General features: G+C 45.5%; 1 protein-coding gene across 3 annotated transcripts in view; it reads right to left on the bottom strand.

The window, feature by feature from the left end:
* Positions 1-17,679, bottom strand: part of FRMD4A (FERM domain containing 4A) — a 267,652-nt gene that overhangs the window by 189,571 nt on the left and 60,402 nt on the right. The window contains exon 1 of one of the 3 annotated variants that reach the window (XM_032183283.1): positions 12,298-12,725. The exons of the other annotated variants lie outside the window; for them this stretch is intronic. Within the exon in view, the coding sequence (XP_032039174.1) occupies positions 12,298-12,363 (66 nt within the window). The 5' untranslated portion in view covers positions 12,364-12,725. Of the gene's footprint in view, positions 1-12,297; positions 12,726-17,679 lie in introns of those variants that run through there. 3 annotated transcript variants of the gene reach the window in all.

Consider the following 17,679-nt stretch of genomic DNA (forward strand, 5'->3'; position numbering starts at 1 on the left):
CTTATTATACATTTTGTCATGTGACTGCAGACCCCTCTGGTTTGCTGTACAGTCGATCACATGTTCACCTCAAAAAGAATATCTGGTGTATCACCATCTGGTGCAGAGATTAATGATAAATCCTACGTTCGGATATTCCTCTCTCCTAGACGCTGGAGAGCACATGCACAGAGCAGTTGGGCTCTAACAGAGCCCTTGGGCTGCTCAGTTTGGCACAGGCACTCACGGGTTAAGGCTCCACGCTGTGCACGGTGCAGCACAGCACATGCAGAAGTGCAAAGAGCACACATTGCACCGATTTTCACTCTGTGCACATCTATACATCCGTGAGAGCCTGTTCAGTGCTGCCTACAACTCCTGTGTGTACTCACAGAAATTAGGGTTGTCTGTAACAGAGTCAGTCTCACCACCTAATTCTTTTTTTCTCTTCAAACACCCCATTACAGAATAGCAGACAATGACATTTTCTTTCTATGGAAGAGAAGTTCAAGACTATTTTGGCACTTCAAGTTGCACACAAGTGTTTGGTACACAGGCAACTCTTTTCCCTTCCCACAGACTTTGTGCAACACCAGGACCCCAAAAGCAACCCCAAAGCAGCCAGGTATGATTTTACATTTTGGTAAAAAGTGTGGTTTGGATGTTGTGTTCATTTTCATGCACACTGCAGGTACATGATCCAGATTTTTAGTGACACATTTTAAAGTGACCGTGGGCAGAGCAGGAGCTTCCCAATCCACCAACTCCATAGTGCTGCTCTGAGCTTGCTTAGTAAAACGGAAAAGATGTTGGCCCACTCTCCTTCCCTTCGAGCTGTCTTGCTGGGAGACCAAATTCTGCTGAGCTATGGAGCCAATCCCTTCCTCCATGCATTGTTCTCATTTTAATGCAAAACTAAAAATACTTTGTTTTGATCGAAGTCCAAGAGGCAGGATGAAGGTGTTAGGGACATGACATTAAAGCAATTGTTTAGAATAGAGCAGAGAAGCTCTGTATCTGCTCAGCATATGTACATGCATTAAAACCAGTCAAAGAAAAAACCCAGCGGCTTGATGTGGGAAACTCTAAATATTAAAACAATCGGCCTTTGTTCATAATTAGTTCCATATGGCTCTTGCCAAAGAGAGTGAGAGGGACAGGAAAAGATGGAAATATCTTAAGCATGCCTGACTTATACAGAAACTTTATGTGGAATAGGTGCAGAGTAACGCTCTTTGTTTCTTGCAGTATTTTTAATGGTTGTTAACCCCCCTGCTATCTCACAGGACGCCTGCCTGTTTATTTAAGACCCAGGTACCTGTTTATTTAAGACCCAAGTACCTGTTTATTTAATAACCATGTACCTGTTTATTTAATAACCGGGTACCTGGCATCTCCTAGCTGCCCGTGGAGAAGCCTCACTTGCACCAGCTGAGCCACTGGGGATCTACTGGTGGAGAGAGGGCAATCTGCTTTACTGGGAGCTCTACATGGACAAAAACAGAGTCAAGCCTGAGGCAGGACATCAGTGGTGAGGTTTTCCAGTGGGAGCAGGGCAGCACAGATCTCCCTGCTGTCCCAGTCTGAAGCCCTTGGCTGGGGGAACTCCTGCTCACACCAGACCCATTCCCCAGAAACTCTCATATTCCTGCAAGCCGAGTCTCCTGCAGGTCCACTTCTTAGACCAGCCTTGTAGGTAGATCTTTATCCACTAGGGGGGATAAGGATCCATAGCATGCGTTTCCACCAGGAGCAATCAGTCCTGGGGACCAGGAGTAGGCAATCTTGTGGTACCATCATGAAGTCCACATGGACTTTTCCTCCTTAAGGGAGAGGGGAGCTTTAGTTCAGTCTTTTGCACAGTCCACAAGTTCTTTGTGCAGGTTTTTAGGTCTTGTAAATGAAATGCAGATCTGCAGATTGCTTAAGGCAGCTGAATAGCAATACAAATATTCTTTGCAGGAAGCCTCTGGTGCATGTGAGAAGTAGAAGGAATTTATCCATATGTATGGTACGGGAGCCAGTTCCAACAGGATCTCTGCTTACCGTGGGCCTGACTCCCCCTTTACTGGCTGTGCTGCACCCCAGACACAACCCTACAAGTATTCTCCACAGAACCACATAAAACTGGAGGCCTGGACCCATTATGACACTTTTTTTCTACATTTTTCTGTCTCATTCCTCACTTCTCAGTTGGTATGAACCTGGATGCAGGAAACCAAACCAGAATCATTAGGACTGTGGAAATCATCTGGAAGCATGGATTTTGGTGTTATTTTTAGAGTTGTTCAAGACACGTTGGTAGGCAGGTGTATAGGTCTGTTAAGATTAGTTTGGGAGATTACCTAGAGGACAGGGAACATAAAGCAGTCTCTGAAGACAGCATTTCATGGGAATACAGCACAGGTGGAAAATAATCTTATTGAGGTCTGTGTCTTAATCTTGTTCTCCTTAGAGCCACAAAACCTAATGGCTCTCCCTGGGCTCCTCGCAGTCCCTGTTGCTGTTAGGATGTAATTATTTTTCTCCTAGCTTTTCAGACCCAAGTGCCAGAGTGGTGTGTGGGAGCAGAGGCAGGTTAAGATGACCAGACACCGCTGAGGCTTCATTCATCTGCGTGTTCTGCAGAGACCACCTCCAGCTAACTGGCATAGTAGGAAAGGAAAGCCAAACCATTGCAAGGGAACGTCCTGGCCTCACCACCACAGCCCCTCAACAGAGGCACGCTATATTTACTAACTGCTGAAAGATGAAACTCTTTAAAGCAGGGGATGCTTTTCAGTGCTAATTGCAGGCTGCCAGGAGCGGCGGTTTGTGGTAACGATGCATCAGAGGAAAGTACATTCCAATAGACTGCTATTTAGACTAGATTTTTTTTTTTTTTTTTTTTGGTCTTTAATGAAAAGGAAAGAAGACTCATTTCAATCAGTGTCTGCTGGGGGAGATCGGTGAATGGAAATCGGTGACAGCAGCGGCACAGATTGAGGTGCAGCGTGCTGGATCTATCACATCTGTCAATCAGACACCGCTTTGCGAATCTGAGAAGTCACTCAGTATAGAAACACCCTGTTCAGTGCTGTACTCCATGAAGACACGAGTACAGCAACAGAACAAGGGAACAATGGTAGCTGCGGCTTCTGACAGCGTTTTCCATCCTGGATGATAGCTATGGTTTCTATCAATAGCAAAGCCAAATTCTTCCCCGGAGTCCCGATAGGGAAACCTCTTGTATTGAGCTCTGCAGCAGCTCTTATTCATTTTGTTGGAATTTCTTACTTCCCGCTGTAAGAAACCCTCCTGAGATGATTTGTTGGGCACGGTGGAGCGATAGGAAGGCAATGAGAAAGGGAGATGCTCTGGGGCTACGGTCCCTGTGGTGACAGGTTTTATTGCACCCAGAACCAGGCTGTAAGGGAAACTGCCACTTTGGGAGAGAAAGATAAGCACTGGTTGTCGTTACAAATCCAGCTTGTATTAAAGTTTTTTTAAAAAAGCAATTTTCCAGTCTTACACAGTGTTTCAGAGAGAAATATTGTGATCAGTCTAGCCTAGGGAGCGATGTGAGAAAACACGCCTGGTGGTGCTCCCCTCCCGTACTAGCCTTCTCCATCAGAGCTGGGAATAACCCAGCAGCCTGCTGGCGACAGGGGAGCTGCTTGTGGTCCCCAGCCACAGAGGTTTCCTCCAGTCACCTCTGGACTCAGAGAAGTTCATATCTGATGTGGGTTGACATAGGTTAACCCAACATGTACCGTTAGATGTTTCTAAATTTCCACCTTCATCAGTATTTCAGCAGAAATGTCCACGTGTGGTATGAACACAGGACCCCAGGAGTAATAACCTTTGGGAACTCATTGATCCCGTGTTCTTGAGAAAATGGGTTTGGTTGACAAGTCAGAGGCTTTTCTGACATACTGAAGTATCAGAAAGCAAAACGTCATCTCCAAACAGAGCACGGTGTGCAAACCTGCTTCTGCTCTTGGAAGAAGCTGAGTGGGGTATGACCTCTAGGGAAAGTCCTAGGGCAGATGTAGACACTCCAGAAGGATGTCTTAAGGAAATGGGGCACTGAAATCTGCACCCTTCCTCTTCCCCTGCTGCTCTGGGAGCAGCCTCTGTCCCTCTTATCCCCCCCACTCACCACCCCATGCACAGACCTTGTGTAGGGGAAAGTGTTCCCAGCCTCCATGCACCCAGATGTATGGGCTGCAGGCAAACCCCGGCCAGAAGATGAGCAGCAGACAGCAAGCGGGGCCTCTGCTGGATGGAAGGACATTTCCCTTGTGTTTTGGTGTGCCGGCAGGTCGGCTCTTTTCCCACACCACTCAGAGGGGCAGTAATTAATTAGGGAGGGAGCTCGCCTGACCCCACTACCCCGGAGATACGCCCCTGTAAACATCACCAAGGGATCGGAGGGGCCGCCGCTGACTTCCAGGGCTTGTGTAAACAACAGAGGAGATATTTGGCAGCGACCCGACATTCCCACATCGTGGATGTGCAGCAGAGGCTGGATGCAATGCACAGGATAGCAGTCGTGCACTCAGCTGGGACTTTGAAATATTTCTGTCAGGGATCTGCTCTAAAGACTTTGCACATCCCAGAGACTACAGGGGAACATGCAGATGCTTGGTGCATCTCAGCACCAAGTCCTAAAATGCTAGTGGGTTATTAAACGTAGTGCTCAGCAATCTGCTGATTTTATTCAGTTCCTGGAGAAATTGGGGTTTGCCCGGCACAGCATGGGAGGTACTCAGCCTTGAGCTAGATGCAAGTCTTAAACAGGACCCGTGGCATATGGACTGTGTCAAACATGGGGAAGATAAATGCCTCTTTGTGCTGTGTGATTTTATTTTTCTTTTCAAACTTTGTTCTTGTTATATCGCTTTGATTAATTGTAATATGTTGCAGGGAAGTGCTTGTGAAGTAAGGAGAGCATTGGTGCCCCCAGAGAAAAGCATGTGGACAGCAGAGAGGCCATCACATCCCTAAAGAAAGGAGGAAAGTGGAAGACTCCTGGGTGACTTTAGGAGTTTTTTTAAGCCTTATCAGAACTGGTAAGCAGCCTTTCAGGCAAATTTTGTTTGTAGCTGAGATCTTGCAGGCGTGGAGTAAAGACAGTTTTTCTCTGAGTGAGGAGAACACTTTGTTTGCACAAAGCTGAAGGAGAAACTGATAACACTGGCAAAATATAAAAAGAATCGGTCATATTCTGTGCTTTGTAGATTTATATGGACAGATGAAGAATTGTGGAAAGTTTGTCTGGCTCTCTGGTCTGGTCCCGGAGCCTCTCCCTCTAACTCTTTTTGTTTTAGCTTTTCTATGCCTTCCAGTGGTAACAGCACCCTACCTCAGTTGTAAGGGACATCTGGAGTGGCATTTACCTCCTTTAGATTTGGCTGCCTTCACCTGAGCTTGTTGTCTGCACTCCTCTTGTCATCAGTGAGGAGAAATGGGCAGTAGCAAGGCTTAAGGAATCATACCTACTTCAGCTGCCTGCATGAGTCGGGTATAGATGATAAGTAAAAGTCTCACTGATTACAGAATAAGTTTGGTAGCTGGCCACTCTTGATCTGTGTCTCCCAGCTATCAGAAGTTCTGCTGTATTTAATTTCCTTGCCTTTCCTATCCTTGCTGGCATTGACAAACCTTGACTCCCAGCCCTTCATTCTCACCATCTTCTTTCTGTGCGTTGTTCAGTGCAGGCAAGCAAGCCTGGATTGCCCCACAAAGCTCTTCTGTTCCTCAGAGGGTTTCTGAGGGCCAGCAGCATGACCTGACTCAAGTGAGGGTGAGGCTAGGAGTTTTCTGCAGTTGACTGCACTGTTCACAGGGCTGCAGCACAACACTGCGGCTTTTCTTCTGCTCCAGAGCTCTTCGTGGCAGCTGTGCCTCGTAACTCACATCCCTGGACCGTGTTCAAAAAATCACTTCGCAGATTCATAAAGGAATATCTACAGTGGGTTGCTGAGTCCAAAAACACAATTTCTGGGTCAGGAAGCCCCTGAATGCACACAACTGGTGGTTGGATGATGACTGTGGAGCCTATGGCTATGTGCTGGCCCTGCTCTTACATTCATCTGTAGGCACCTGATGTTGGCTGCTGCCCACGACACAATGCTGGACTAGATTTATTGGAGAGACTTGGTATGATAATTTTAATATTCTCATGTTCAGAAGTGTCTCTCTGAACAAATCCTCATGAACATTTTCCTAAGGGGAACCTTTTAATGTCACAATATTGCTGAACAAACTCTACTTTCAATACAGGTCAAGAGATTGGCAAAATTCAGGCTTTTCATCTCCTGCAAACCAGATGCTGAGGATAAATTGGAGGATGCTGTAGTTGCCAGAGAGAAATGCCCATTACATTGTAGAGGGTGAGGTTAGCACACATGTTTGCTTTGTGCATGATTTGTGCCTGCTCCAAGTACAAACTTGCTGCTTGCTCTTTGATTAGCAAGTCCTAGCAGCCTAGCAAAGCCACACAATTTATTCCTGTGATGGAGGTTAATGAATCACTTCACAAATTAATAATGTCTTATTATTGCATTGGTTATTAAGAACAATGTAGCACAGAAACTGGGAGATGATAGTAAATTCAGGAACATTTGTTTGGTTACAACAGGGATGACGAATGCTGTGTGCAGGGTGCACTTGGTGGCTGAAGCAACCACCTTTTTACACCCTTCTTTACCCCAGATTGCCCATACTGACTATGAGAATGACTCTTTTTTACCAGTGTTGATGATGTGAGAAAATAACAAGTTTAATGGTGTAACCACCACAAGAACAGACAAAGAATAATACCTCCCTATGCCAGAGATGCTCAGACTAGATGCAAAGGCACACACTTTGTCCTTGGCACCGGAGATGTGCACCCCAGACCTGGCCAGTTTGGATTATTCTGCAGTTGTGGTGAAGTGTTACAGTTGGAAGGGAACAAACCACCACAACGGGATTATCAAAGTCAGATTTCTATTCCCTTTTCTAATATGCGACGGGGGAGAAAGGTGCTGCTTATCTTTCATTGTATCCTTCTGTCTGGTTCCCTGTCTGTAAAGTGATGATGAAAAGGGTTGGATATTATCACAGCTGGTTTTGTTGCCACTTCTGTGTTGCTACTAAATGCCAGGTCACTTAAATGTTCCTCCCTTGACAGTTCAGGGGCTGCAAAACATGGGCCTAGGTAGTGGACTCTCCAAATCCTTACTGGGATGTGGTGGCTTTGTCTGTCTTGTGGTGACATCCCCATTGCCAAGGTGTGCTACAGAGCCTTGCCTCCTCTTAGCACTACTCTTGTCAAGGGAGCTGACCCTCATTTTGGACTCTTCAGGGTTTGGGTTTGATGCCTGCTCCTTCAAACAAACAACTTAAGATCTGGCTGGAGACAGGAGTTTGAATCAGAGCTCAGTTCCCATTCACAACTATCTGTCAGAAGAATGAGCCAAACTACTTGCAGCATTCCAGGTATTTTCCTCTGACTTCCTCTGACTAAATTATGAGATTAGAAACAGATATTAAGCTTCATATCTTTGTTATTTTGTTGGAAGGGAGAAGAACAGCTGTTTCCCAGCGTGATGGAAGCTGGAGCATCACTAATCAGTTGTTTTCTTCCAGCCCTGGTGGCTACATCCACCCAGAGCAAGGCAACCACAGCCCTGCCACATGCCAGGAAGCCCTCATGAATGTTATTTTCATGAGGTAGCCTCCTATATATTCATTCTATATCTATATGGAGATATAGTATATGTGGGTTATATACATGTAACCTGTGGATTGTGGTGAGAGGAAGGCTGAGTGGCTGTCTGTGGGAATAGGTAGTTACAGGAATATGGATGGAGAGGATGGTGGATTTGGCAGGCTTGGTTGCGTTTGGATGGTGTCTAAGACCCCATGAACCATCAGAAATGCATTGCCCGTTGTTTCCCAGATTTTATTTGGAGTGAGCTAAGGATACAGTGCCCGTGGTTGAAAGACTTCATCTAAGACTCTCACCTGGGTCATCCACTACATCTCCATCATGCCTGCCTTCAGAAATCAGTCTCCTTTTTCATGCCAGCTGATGTTTGAGTACTTCAGGCTCACTTTTCTACCAGGATTATTATACATTTGCCTGTTTGAGCATCTCTTTCTTCCAAGCTTAAAGCTATGCCCATAATGCAAGGAAAAGCAGAGAATCATAGACCCATTTAGGTTGGAAAAGGCCTTTAAGAGCGTTAACTTACCATTGCCAAGCCCACCACTAAACCACGTCCCTGAGCACCACATCTACACGTCTTTTGAACACCTCCAGGGATGGTGACTCAACCACTTCCCTGGGCAGCCTGTTCCAATGCCCCACAACCCTTTCAGTGAAGACTTTTTTTCCTAATATCCAAATTAAACCTCCTCTGGTGCATCTTGAGGCCATTTTCTCTTGTTCTATCGCTTGTTGCTTGGGAGAAGAGATTGCCGCTTTGCTGCAACCTCACCTGAGGTCTCCATTCACAGATCACATGGCAATAATTAGCCACTCTGGGGGTGAGAAGGGTTTAGCTCACGGACAACTTTTGCAAGCAGTGAAATAAGCAGTCAGAGCCCCTATTTCTTACCCAGACCCCTTTTATCCTTAGCACACCCGAGGGACCTGCTGAGCTTGTCCCCACACCACCTCCCTGCTTTGGCCCCGGCTCCTTGGCTGGGTTTGTGGAGGCAGCCAAGTCCAAGCAGCTCGGTGGCAGCCCGCCGGTGATGACAGCTAATTAAGAAATGTCATGTCAGAGGCTTCCCTTTTATCTCATCTCGTAGAGGCCAGCAAAGCTCTCTGACACCCTTTATTAATGGAGGAAAGGAAGTGTCAGTGCAGCAACAGCTGCCTTCCTGATAGCGGGCTGACAGCGCGGCGAGTACACCATGTCCTGGAAGGAAGCAGCAGCTCATGCCATCGGGATGCAAATCCCAGGGGAAACGTTAAACATATCTGCTGCCAAAGCTTGCCATCCTTACTCTGAAACTCTGATGAATTCACTCCAGGTGAGTTCTTGCAGGAGCACTTAGCTAAAAACCTTGTGCAGAGTAAAACTGGCCAAACCCTGTAGCATTTCTTCAGTCTGTGTTCTTGCTGAAGCCAAATTACATCAAGGTGGGTTAGTCTGAGCTGAGCTAGGGCTCAGCTTCTTTAGAAACCATTGGTTGCTTCTCTTTTGTTGTCTGCTGTAGCCTTTCTTTCTACACTGTGATAAAATGGGCTTGGTACAAGCTGTTAAAGCAGGCTTTGTCAATGGTCACTGGCCCTGTGGTGCAATGATCATTAAAACTAATTTTCTTCAAAGGATAAAAAAAAAAAAGGAAGACAAGACAAGGCTTCACAGACCACAGTTTCCCAGTTTCATAAGTAATTGCTTGGTTCAGAGCAATGGAGGGCACCAGAGAATTGGAAGAGGAACATTACGGTGATAGATTGCTCCACTCTGTCAGCAATAAAGCTCACATGGACAAAGATGCACGGTGTGGAGCAGCCTTTGAGATTATGCCCAGGAGGCTCCTGTCACCTGGCAGTCCACCTGCCTTCAGCTGGTCTGGCCCCATGCTCCTAACCCACGTATTAGCATTGCTGGTGGTAGCAAGGTGCTTAGTAATGGATCAGTGACCTCTGATGAACTGGGTGACTGGAATGATCTGCCACAGCCACAGCTTTACGTTTTGCCCTTCTTTCATACTGAATTTCATATTTTCTGTTCTCTACCCAGTTGTAGATACTGCTTTTAGCATCACTCAGTGGACAGGGGGTTTAAGATCAGACAGCCACAAGGCAAAGCAATGCATGAGTAAAGCCTGAAAGTCGTGCCTGATTGTGCCAGGCAGAATGAATCTCCATTTGCAATATTTGGTCTCATTTATCCAAAATTCTTCCTGCTTTAGCTCCTGAGTAATTTTTAGAAGAACCCAGGCAGTGGAAAACATGATTGCTCCTCAGGGAAAACTTATTTTCTTGATTTGCCTACAGGCTAGATTAGATTCACAGCCCTGATACCCTAAGCAAGCCATGAAGTCTGGATGTGCTACCACTGCTAAGTCGTAAAGCCTCAGCCTCTGTAGGGGGACAAGTGGGGTGAAGAAGCACAGAGCTGACACTACTGCACTGTGTCCCTGCACAATGCTGCTCTGACACACACCCCAGCTCTTCCAGAGCCAGCTGGGGGCTCCGACGCGGCGCAGCATGGCACTGCACGACACATGGCACAATGTCCCTTCGTCACTGTCTCAGCTGTGACAGCAGTGTCCCAGCTGGGGACGTGTCTTTGGGTTTCTGGAATCACATATTTAAATATTGCATATTTAGTTCAAAACACAACCTGAGAAGAGATCCATTGGTTTCATGGACTGAAGCCACCTGGAGAATTTAGCCCATACTTTACTTTGGTTTTCTGTATCCTCATTACAGAAAAACAAGCAAGCAAAGAAAAAGAGCAACCCCCCCAAAAAACAAACAAACAAACAAACAACAACCAAAAAAAAAAAACATGAGGAAGACATTTGGGTGGAAATAAGATGTGGACATAAGAATGGCCAAAACCTAGACCCAACTCTGAAACTCTGTGGATGATGGGACATGAAGGAAAAACTCCCTATGACCTCTCCTATAGGGTTGGGTGGCTCCCAGCAGAGCAGGAGGCTTTTCTTGCCCTTCAAACACAACCACACACATGGAGCATTGGAGCTTTGGCTCTCACTGGCCTCAATCAATTCAGTCATCCTCAGGTTCCCAGATCTTGGCAGTCTCTCAGATCCTACCCGGCAATAAAATGCCTTTAAGCACCCACTGTTCAATGGCACCTGCCCCATAGAGGACAGGGCTCTCACTCTTCCAAGCTTCAAGCACTCAGCTTGACTAAGTGATGCCAAGCAACAAATAGAACAAGAGGCATCGTGGTGCCAAGCTCATTCTACAGCAACTGCAATAGTCCAAAGAAAGCATCATCCCCTCTCCACACAGAGAATCTTTCACAGCGTGCTGCTGTCACGAGATGTGAACATTAAATCTTTGCCTGCCACAGGGATTTACACTCTTAGGAATTTTCTCTAGCATGCATGGTACCCTTTGCTGGGGAAAATGGTAAAAAGGCTTTAAATTGATTCATATCTCATAGCCCAAGGAATATTTTAGTGTTTCGTGCCCTACAGAGAAGCTTAGACAGGGCAGCCCCAGGTGTTTTCCTCTGCCCCCATCTCAGCAACCTGTGGGACAGGGGACAGGGCACTCCCAAAGGACTGTGGGGAGATGTCAGCACAGAGGGGCTTGAATCTCTTTCTCTCCCAGCACAGATGGGCACTTTAGTAGCTGGACCACAGGCTGTAAAGCTGGCAGGCTCTCCTGTTTTTTGCTTTTGTGGTTGATGCCTAAGATTCCTTATCAGTAGACCCTGAAATCTGAGGCATTTCATTTAAAAGATGCCAAAATGAACTCTTTTGAAAATTCAGAATGCCATTGCCTTCTTTTTTTTTTTTAATAACTTGAATTTACAAAGTGTCCAGATTACCTTGGCATCACTTTTTTGAAGGAGATAAAGGACCTGACAACCCCTCATCATTGTTTCCCCCCCACAACCCCTCCAAAAAATTCGAAAACTTAGCTGACTCTGGCTATGGCAAAAAACACCAAGCTGTGTTTGAAAAATCGGGAATCTCTTTTGAAATGTTTCTGTATTTTTAAGAAGCTTTAAAAAAGAGATTATAGAGACAGATTCTTATCTCAGATGTGCAGAAGAAAGTCATACATCGCTTCACTGAGCTTTAATGATTTCTAGGAAGCAATTCCAGATTAACAGCAGTTTAAAGTGTGTGGCATACCCAGGAGGAATAAACTTGATTTTAATGAAAAGACTTATGCTTGTTCCTTCATCTCTTTCAAAACTAACCCAAAACTATAACTAGTAAAAGAATTTAATAACTATTAAAAAACTAAAGCCAAAGATACTTGATGCCAAGCTGTCCATAGCTTGAAGTTCTGTCAGTGCACTTCTTTTACAGAGACCTTCCTTAAACTGTTCTGACCAGATCTCTCCTCCTTTTTATGTGCTTCATCAATGTTGTCAATGATGCACAAAACCAATGTAAAATGCATCCTGCCCTGGAGTCACACTGCTCCAGTTTTACATATTACCCCTTGTGGTAGACCCTTTAGCTGTACCACAGCACACTGCTGGTGTGGGATGCATGGTTTATCAGGAAACGTGAAGGAACGAAGCCAATGCAACACTTGGACACACCATTAAATTTGTATGCTGCCTTCTGGATTGCTAGCATCCCGCTTTAAATAGGAAATTGCAGCTTACTTACGAACACATCCATTAGTAGGTGCTCCAGCGTCACTTCAATATCCTCTAATTTAGCTGCTAAAGTCATTGTGAAGTCAAATGTTTGCTCTGGCCAGAGAAGAGCCCTCAGGAGTTCCAATCCAAGCTGCCCGTGGCCAAAGCTAACTCTCAAGCTGCAGCAAATGAGTTTTCTCACAGATAAAGAAAATCCGAGAAATCAAAACACAGCATCTGAGTGCAGCTGATGGCTGGACTCCGTGCCGGCTGCCAGTCCTGCTCGCGGGACCGAGGCTTATTCCATGTGTGCGAAATGGGAGCAGAAGCTGCAGCGTGCGTGCTGCTTCCCCTTCAGAGCTTCACAGTCAGAAACATGGAGTTATATCTGGGAAACCACAACAGAGGGAGGGAGAGACGCACACAGAGGGAGAGCGAGGGGAGGAATGGAATAAACCGCCTTTGACTATGACTGATATTTATAGGACTACTTGTTTTTGACTCCAGTCCATTTCTCTGTTCATTTCTGACCTTTCACAAATGGCTCAACACACTGGAGCGTATTGTAGGACGGGGGCAGCAGGTCCCACAGAAGTTGGCTGTGACCAGTGCTGGGCCAATTCACACAAGCTCCCAATCAATAGCTCTTTGTCAGTGCCTATCAGGCTCTGCGCTGTAGCTAGTGACAGAGGGGAGCACAGACGTGTAAAAAACAAGGAAACAAAAGTTGTTTGGATGCTAATTTTTTCCTAAGAGTATTAATAGATTCCCTTACCAGCTCCCCAAGGCATCAGACTACAGTAAGCGCTGTGGTGACGGCTGGGGTTACGTGAAAAGGGGAATAACCTCACATAATCCTGCAGGGTCGGGCTCTGCAAACTCCCTGGCACCCCCTCCGAAATGTCCTCCAAACTTCACCACATCCCCGTGCAGGATGCAGAGCACTTCTCGGGGTCAGAGCGTTCCTCTTACTGTATTTGTGGGAAGTTTAAGGCGTGATCCTAAGTTCTTGGTCCTCCTCCACACATCTGCTCCTGCTTAAGTCAATGGAGAAGAGGTGACACCGCTGCTTACTTAGCACTTCTCATCTCTACCTCTCACAGCACCTCATGGAGCAGAAAGGTGCTGGTGGACCTGGTCCAACCAAAGCTAAACCCAACGGGAACACTTCAAGGATTTTGGTTAATGTTGGCTGGGAACCGAATAGAAAGGAAACTGAGGCACAAAAAGGATAAATACTGAAAGTCTTGGTATGGCAAGGAGTGGGGCTGAAATCTCCTGGGTCCCAGGCAGGGCCAAATGCACTAAACTGCTCTCCATGGTGTCCACATTCCTCTGTAAAAGTCTTTTATATTTGTTTAGTAAGTACACACAGAGTCTGAAATCTCAGAGTGAGATCTTGCACGTGATGTATCCCAGACACCAGGAAAAAAAAAAAAAAAGGAAAAAAAAAAAACAAAAACCACAGAAGGCTGCCCTACAGGTTTCAGAAATTGAAGATCGGTATTATTTATAAAGGTGTGAGATGGATAGAGTTGATGGAGCTTACAGGGACCTGAAGTCATAAATTTCAAGTAAACGTTCTCAGAGTTATAGCTGAAATCACGTTTTCAGACATCCAGCATCAGCATCCAAACAGGAGCTGCCTTTGATGGCTGAGTTTTACTAGACAACGACATGATAGACCATTTGGGACGCAATATGATGGATAGTTTCAATAGCAAAGAAGGGCACGTAATTCATTTTCCGGGTGGACCAGCTCTCATCCACACAAGGCCCTGCAACAGATAATAGGTTAGCTGCTCCAGAAATAAACCAAGCACGGGACGCTTGTCTGCTGCAGGGAGAGCCTGTTCATCACGCACGTGACGCCCTTTCGTTAAAGCTTTCACAAAGTGTCTGTCTTCGCCAATCTGAGCAAAGGGGTGTTTTAATGAGTAAGACACAAAGAAATGGGCTGGGAGGGTGTTACAATGGAGGTGGTTGAAATTCAGGGGACCACAACGCAGGATGCTGGTGAGGGAGCTGGCATGCAAGAGGCTGTGTAAGTTTCCCTGCAAACAGGATTTCATGTGCTCTGCTCTCTGGAAAGTATTTCCAGAAGAAGACCAGGCTGATGGCAAGCTTTTGTCTCACCTGACATCCATGGAAATTCAGAGATCCCAGGAAGCTTCCAGAGTTTCTACACGAGCCAGCTGGGAAAGCAGGCTGGGTGCAAGGGCTCCTGGCTTCCTTCTGCATGTCTCCATTTCTGCTCCCCAACAAGCAGTAATCAGGCTGGGTCAATACGAGTTAACAGAGGTCCACCAGGACTGAATCATGCATTTGTCTGCCCCTAACTGGTACTACTGTCCGACCAGTCTAGCCACAACAAGAACCGTACTGGGACCAAGCATGTGATCACTTCTTCCCTCCCCACACCCTTCACTTATTGCACAAAGGCTGTGTGTTAAATACTGAAATATGAGGTTAAAGATCTTTCTCTGTAGTATCTCGCTGTGCAATAGCACAGGGCAACCATGTCACTCGTTCCCCTTGGCTGTCCCTCTGTCTGCGTTGTGTTGGCCACAGAGACAAACAGCAGGGGACATCTTCCAGGGCCAGAATGCAAGGTCCACGTGACAGATCCTTTGACACAAACACAGGCCCATTTTTCTCTTCACAAAGATGAATTTCAAGATTATTTCATAACCAATGGAGAACGCAGTGTCAGGCAAAGGAAAGTGGCTTTAGGGCTCACATAATGCCTCCCCTGATTCCCACTCCAGAAACACCTGGCACTAAAAGCACCACGTGGGCTGCTGGTGATGGCAAGGAGGATGAAGGGGTTCACGCTGAGCTCTACATGACCTGGCCTTCCCATTATCACACCAGTAAATAACAGAGAGATGATTCTCTCTGAGATATACCAGCTCTTGGACTCTTGCAGTTGCAATATTCAGCATAGCAGTTCTCCTGCTGATCCATATTAACTGTCTTCAGCAATGGTCAGAAATTTGTAGAAAAGGGTGTCGGTGGAAAAAGTTGCTTTGTTGAAGTAAGTTTTGTGGAATTTTCCTAAATCCTATACAGCAGGGTATGTTGTACCCAAGGGCATATCACTTTCTGTTTTTTCTTCAAATTCCAATACAAGTTTCAGGTTCATAGCAAAGCACAATGGGGGAATGGACTAAATTCAAGAAAATGTGCAGAAGATGAGAAGAGTTTGCCTCCTTGTTGTAGTAACAGCTGAAAGAGTGCTTTGGTAAAAAAAAAAAAAAAAAAAAAAAAAAAAAAAAAAAAATCAACAACCTTGTAGACAGCAGAAATAAGAATTACAAAAATGGATCAAATGGATCTAAACAGAACTTTTTCACACATATCAGTTCTCAGGGACCTCTGAATCTGTCCTGTCGGCTGCCTACAAACTCTCATTTTAACTTATTTTACCCCAAATGACCTCTATTATGGAAACAGCCACTTAAATACAATAAAAACAAACGGAATTTAACTGAGTTCCCTGGGGATTATTCCTAAACCTACTGTGCATGTGTGCATTGCATTATAGGTGGACATAAATGAGATTGTATGTGATAGTGAGAAGCTCTAACTTGGGTGATTCTTTAATGCAGTAAATCTGAACAGTTTCTTTAAAAAAATCACTATTTCCATCTTTGCTAATTCCTGAGAATTTATTATTTTGGCCTTTGCGAGCATGAGACCTCTTCTATTTAAAGCAGAGTATCCATCTGACAACACACCAGGGTATTTGTGCAGAACAGGATGTTCTTCTACACCCACATTTTCCTTTCACTTCCTTCCTAGTTTTCTTCTACCATTTGGGAATAAGATACCAGAAGAGAGCTAAAAAGTGGTGACTACTGGAACATTATTGCCAAAATGAGAATTCACCAAAATATGCTATTTTTTCAAAGCTGAAATGTTATGTGGGGACACGGTGGGTCCCAGAATTGTTTTCTTAGGGCAGTTTTAGGAGTGGAGGTGATTGGTGATGGTAGGAAAAAGTCACTCTGCATCTGATTGCTCAAGGGTTGGCTTGCAAAGACAGTGGTGCTAACATCAGAGCACAAAGTTTAGCGAGTAAAGCCACAAGCTGCTAAGAAAGGGTTAAAGAGCAGATCTGAGCCTAATTAGTCCCAGGATACCATGTTTGGGCTGGTCCAGCTTTCCAAGATGGAGCTGAGGAGTTTGGGGAGGAGAACAGGCAAATTGTCCTTGTATGAGGCTCATTGGTCATGGAGACCTCTAGAGAAAGGACCCTGGATCACCTCCACTGATTTATTAAAAGGTTCAAATCCTCAGTAAATGTGGATTGTGAACATGCACGACACCTCTCCCCATATTTGCTGTTCATCATGACACCATATGTTATGGAATATCCCTTTGGCCAGTTGAGGTCACCAGTCCTGGCTGTGTCATAACACTATACATAGCACTATACCAGCCACTATAAAGAAAATGGGACACTTTTCCAGCCCGTGGGAGTGGGACAGTATAGCAGGTCAGCTGTAGCATGACAGGCCATGGCTCTACCTGAGTAGCAGAGAACATTTCTGAACTTCCCTACTTTAAATAATCGAGGTGGGGTTTTGAAGATATCTGTTTGGTCACCTACACAGGATTTTCTATGCTCTGTCCTGTTCAGAGTAAATAGGTCTGTTGCAACAAAACATGAAGCTGTTCCATTTGGGGAAGGTGAAGACAGAGGTCTCATCCTCTTAATCAGCTTGGATGACTGGAAAACACCAAGCTTCCCAAACCCTCCTTCCAGATCCTGCTTTCCTCCCACACAAGACCTTGGCTTTAGGAACCCATCAACCTGATGCCTCCAGGTGGATTGCAGTCATTCTCTGAATCTGGAACTAATGGTGACTTGTAGTGGGCTCCAGCTGGCCAAGGATACAGCCATCTGCCTTCATCATGGCTCAGGGAGCTGGAAGTCAACCTCGTCCTGCAGTAGTTTTCAATGTCAGCTGAAAGCCTTGGTTTTCCAATGAATATATTAACTCAACGCTTCATCAAAGGCTCGTCTGGAGGCATCAGATATTAGCTGGGCTCCAAGATGAGGTGCAACAAATTGATCTGAAGAGTGGGTCTAGCTATGACGATATCTCCAGAAGAAGATTCCTGTGAACCTTGAGTTTGTGCAATTAAGGCAACAAGGAGATGTCCTTTCAGTTTCTTCAGGGATCTGGGCTGGAACGTGTGCTGCGCTATCTCAGAAAGAGTACAAGCAATGAGGGAGCACAGTTTTAAGATGACACCATGATATTCAAGGTAGCAAGGACAAAGGCCTGCAGCAAGATCTGATGAGTCTAAGTGAATGAGCAATAAAACAGCAAATTAAATTTAATGTAGCCAAACTTGAAGTAATGTTCATGGAAGGAAAAATGCTCTGAACTTCACATAT

This window comes from Aythya fuligula, chromosome 1 (genome assembly GCF_009819795.1).
Source record: "Aythya fuligula isolate bAytFul2 chromosome 1, bAytFul2.pri, whole genome shotgun sequence".
Classification (NCBI taxonomy): Eukaryota; Metazoa; Chordata; class Aves; order Anseriformes; family Anatidae; genus Aythya; species Aythya fuligula.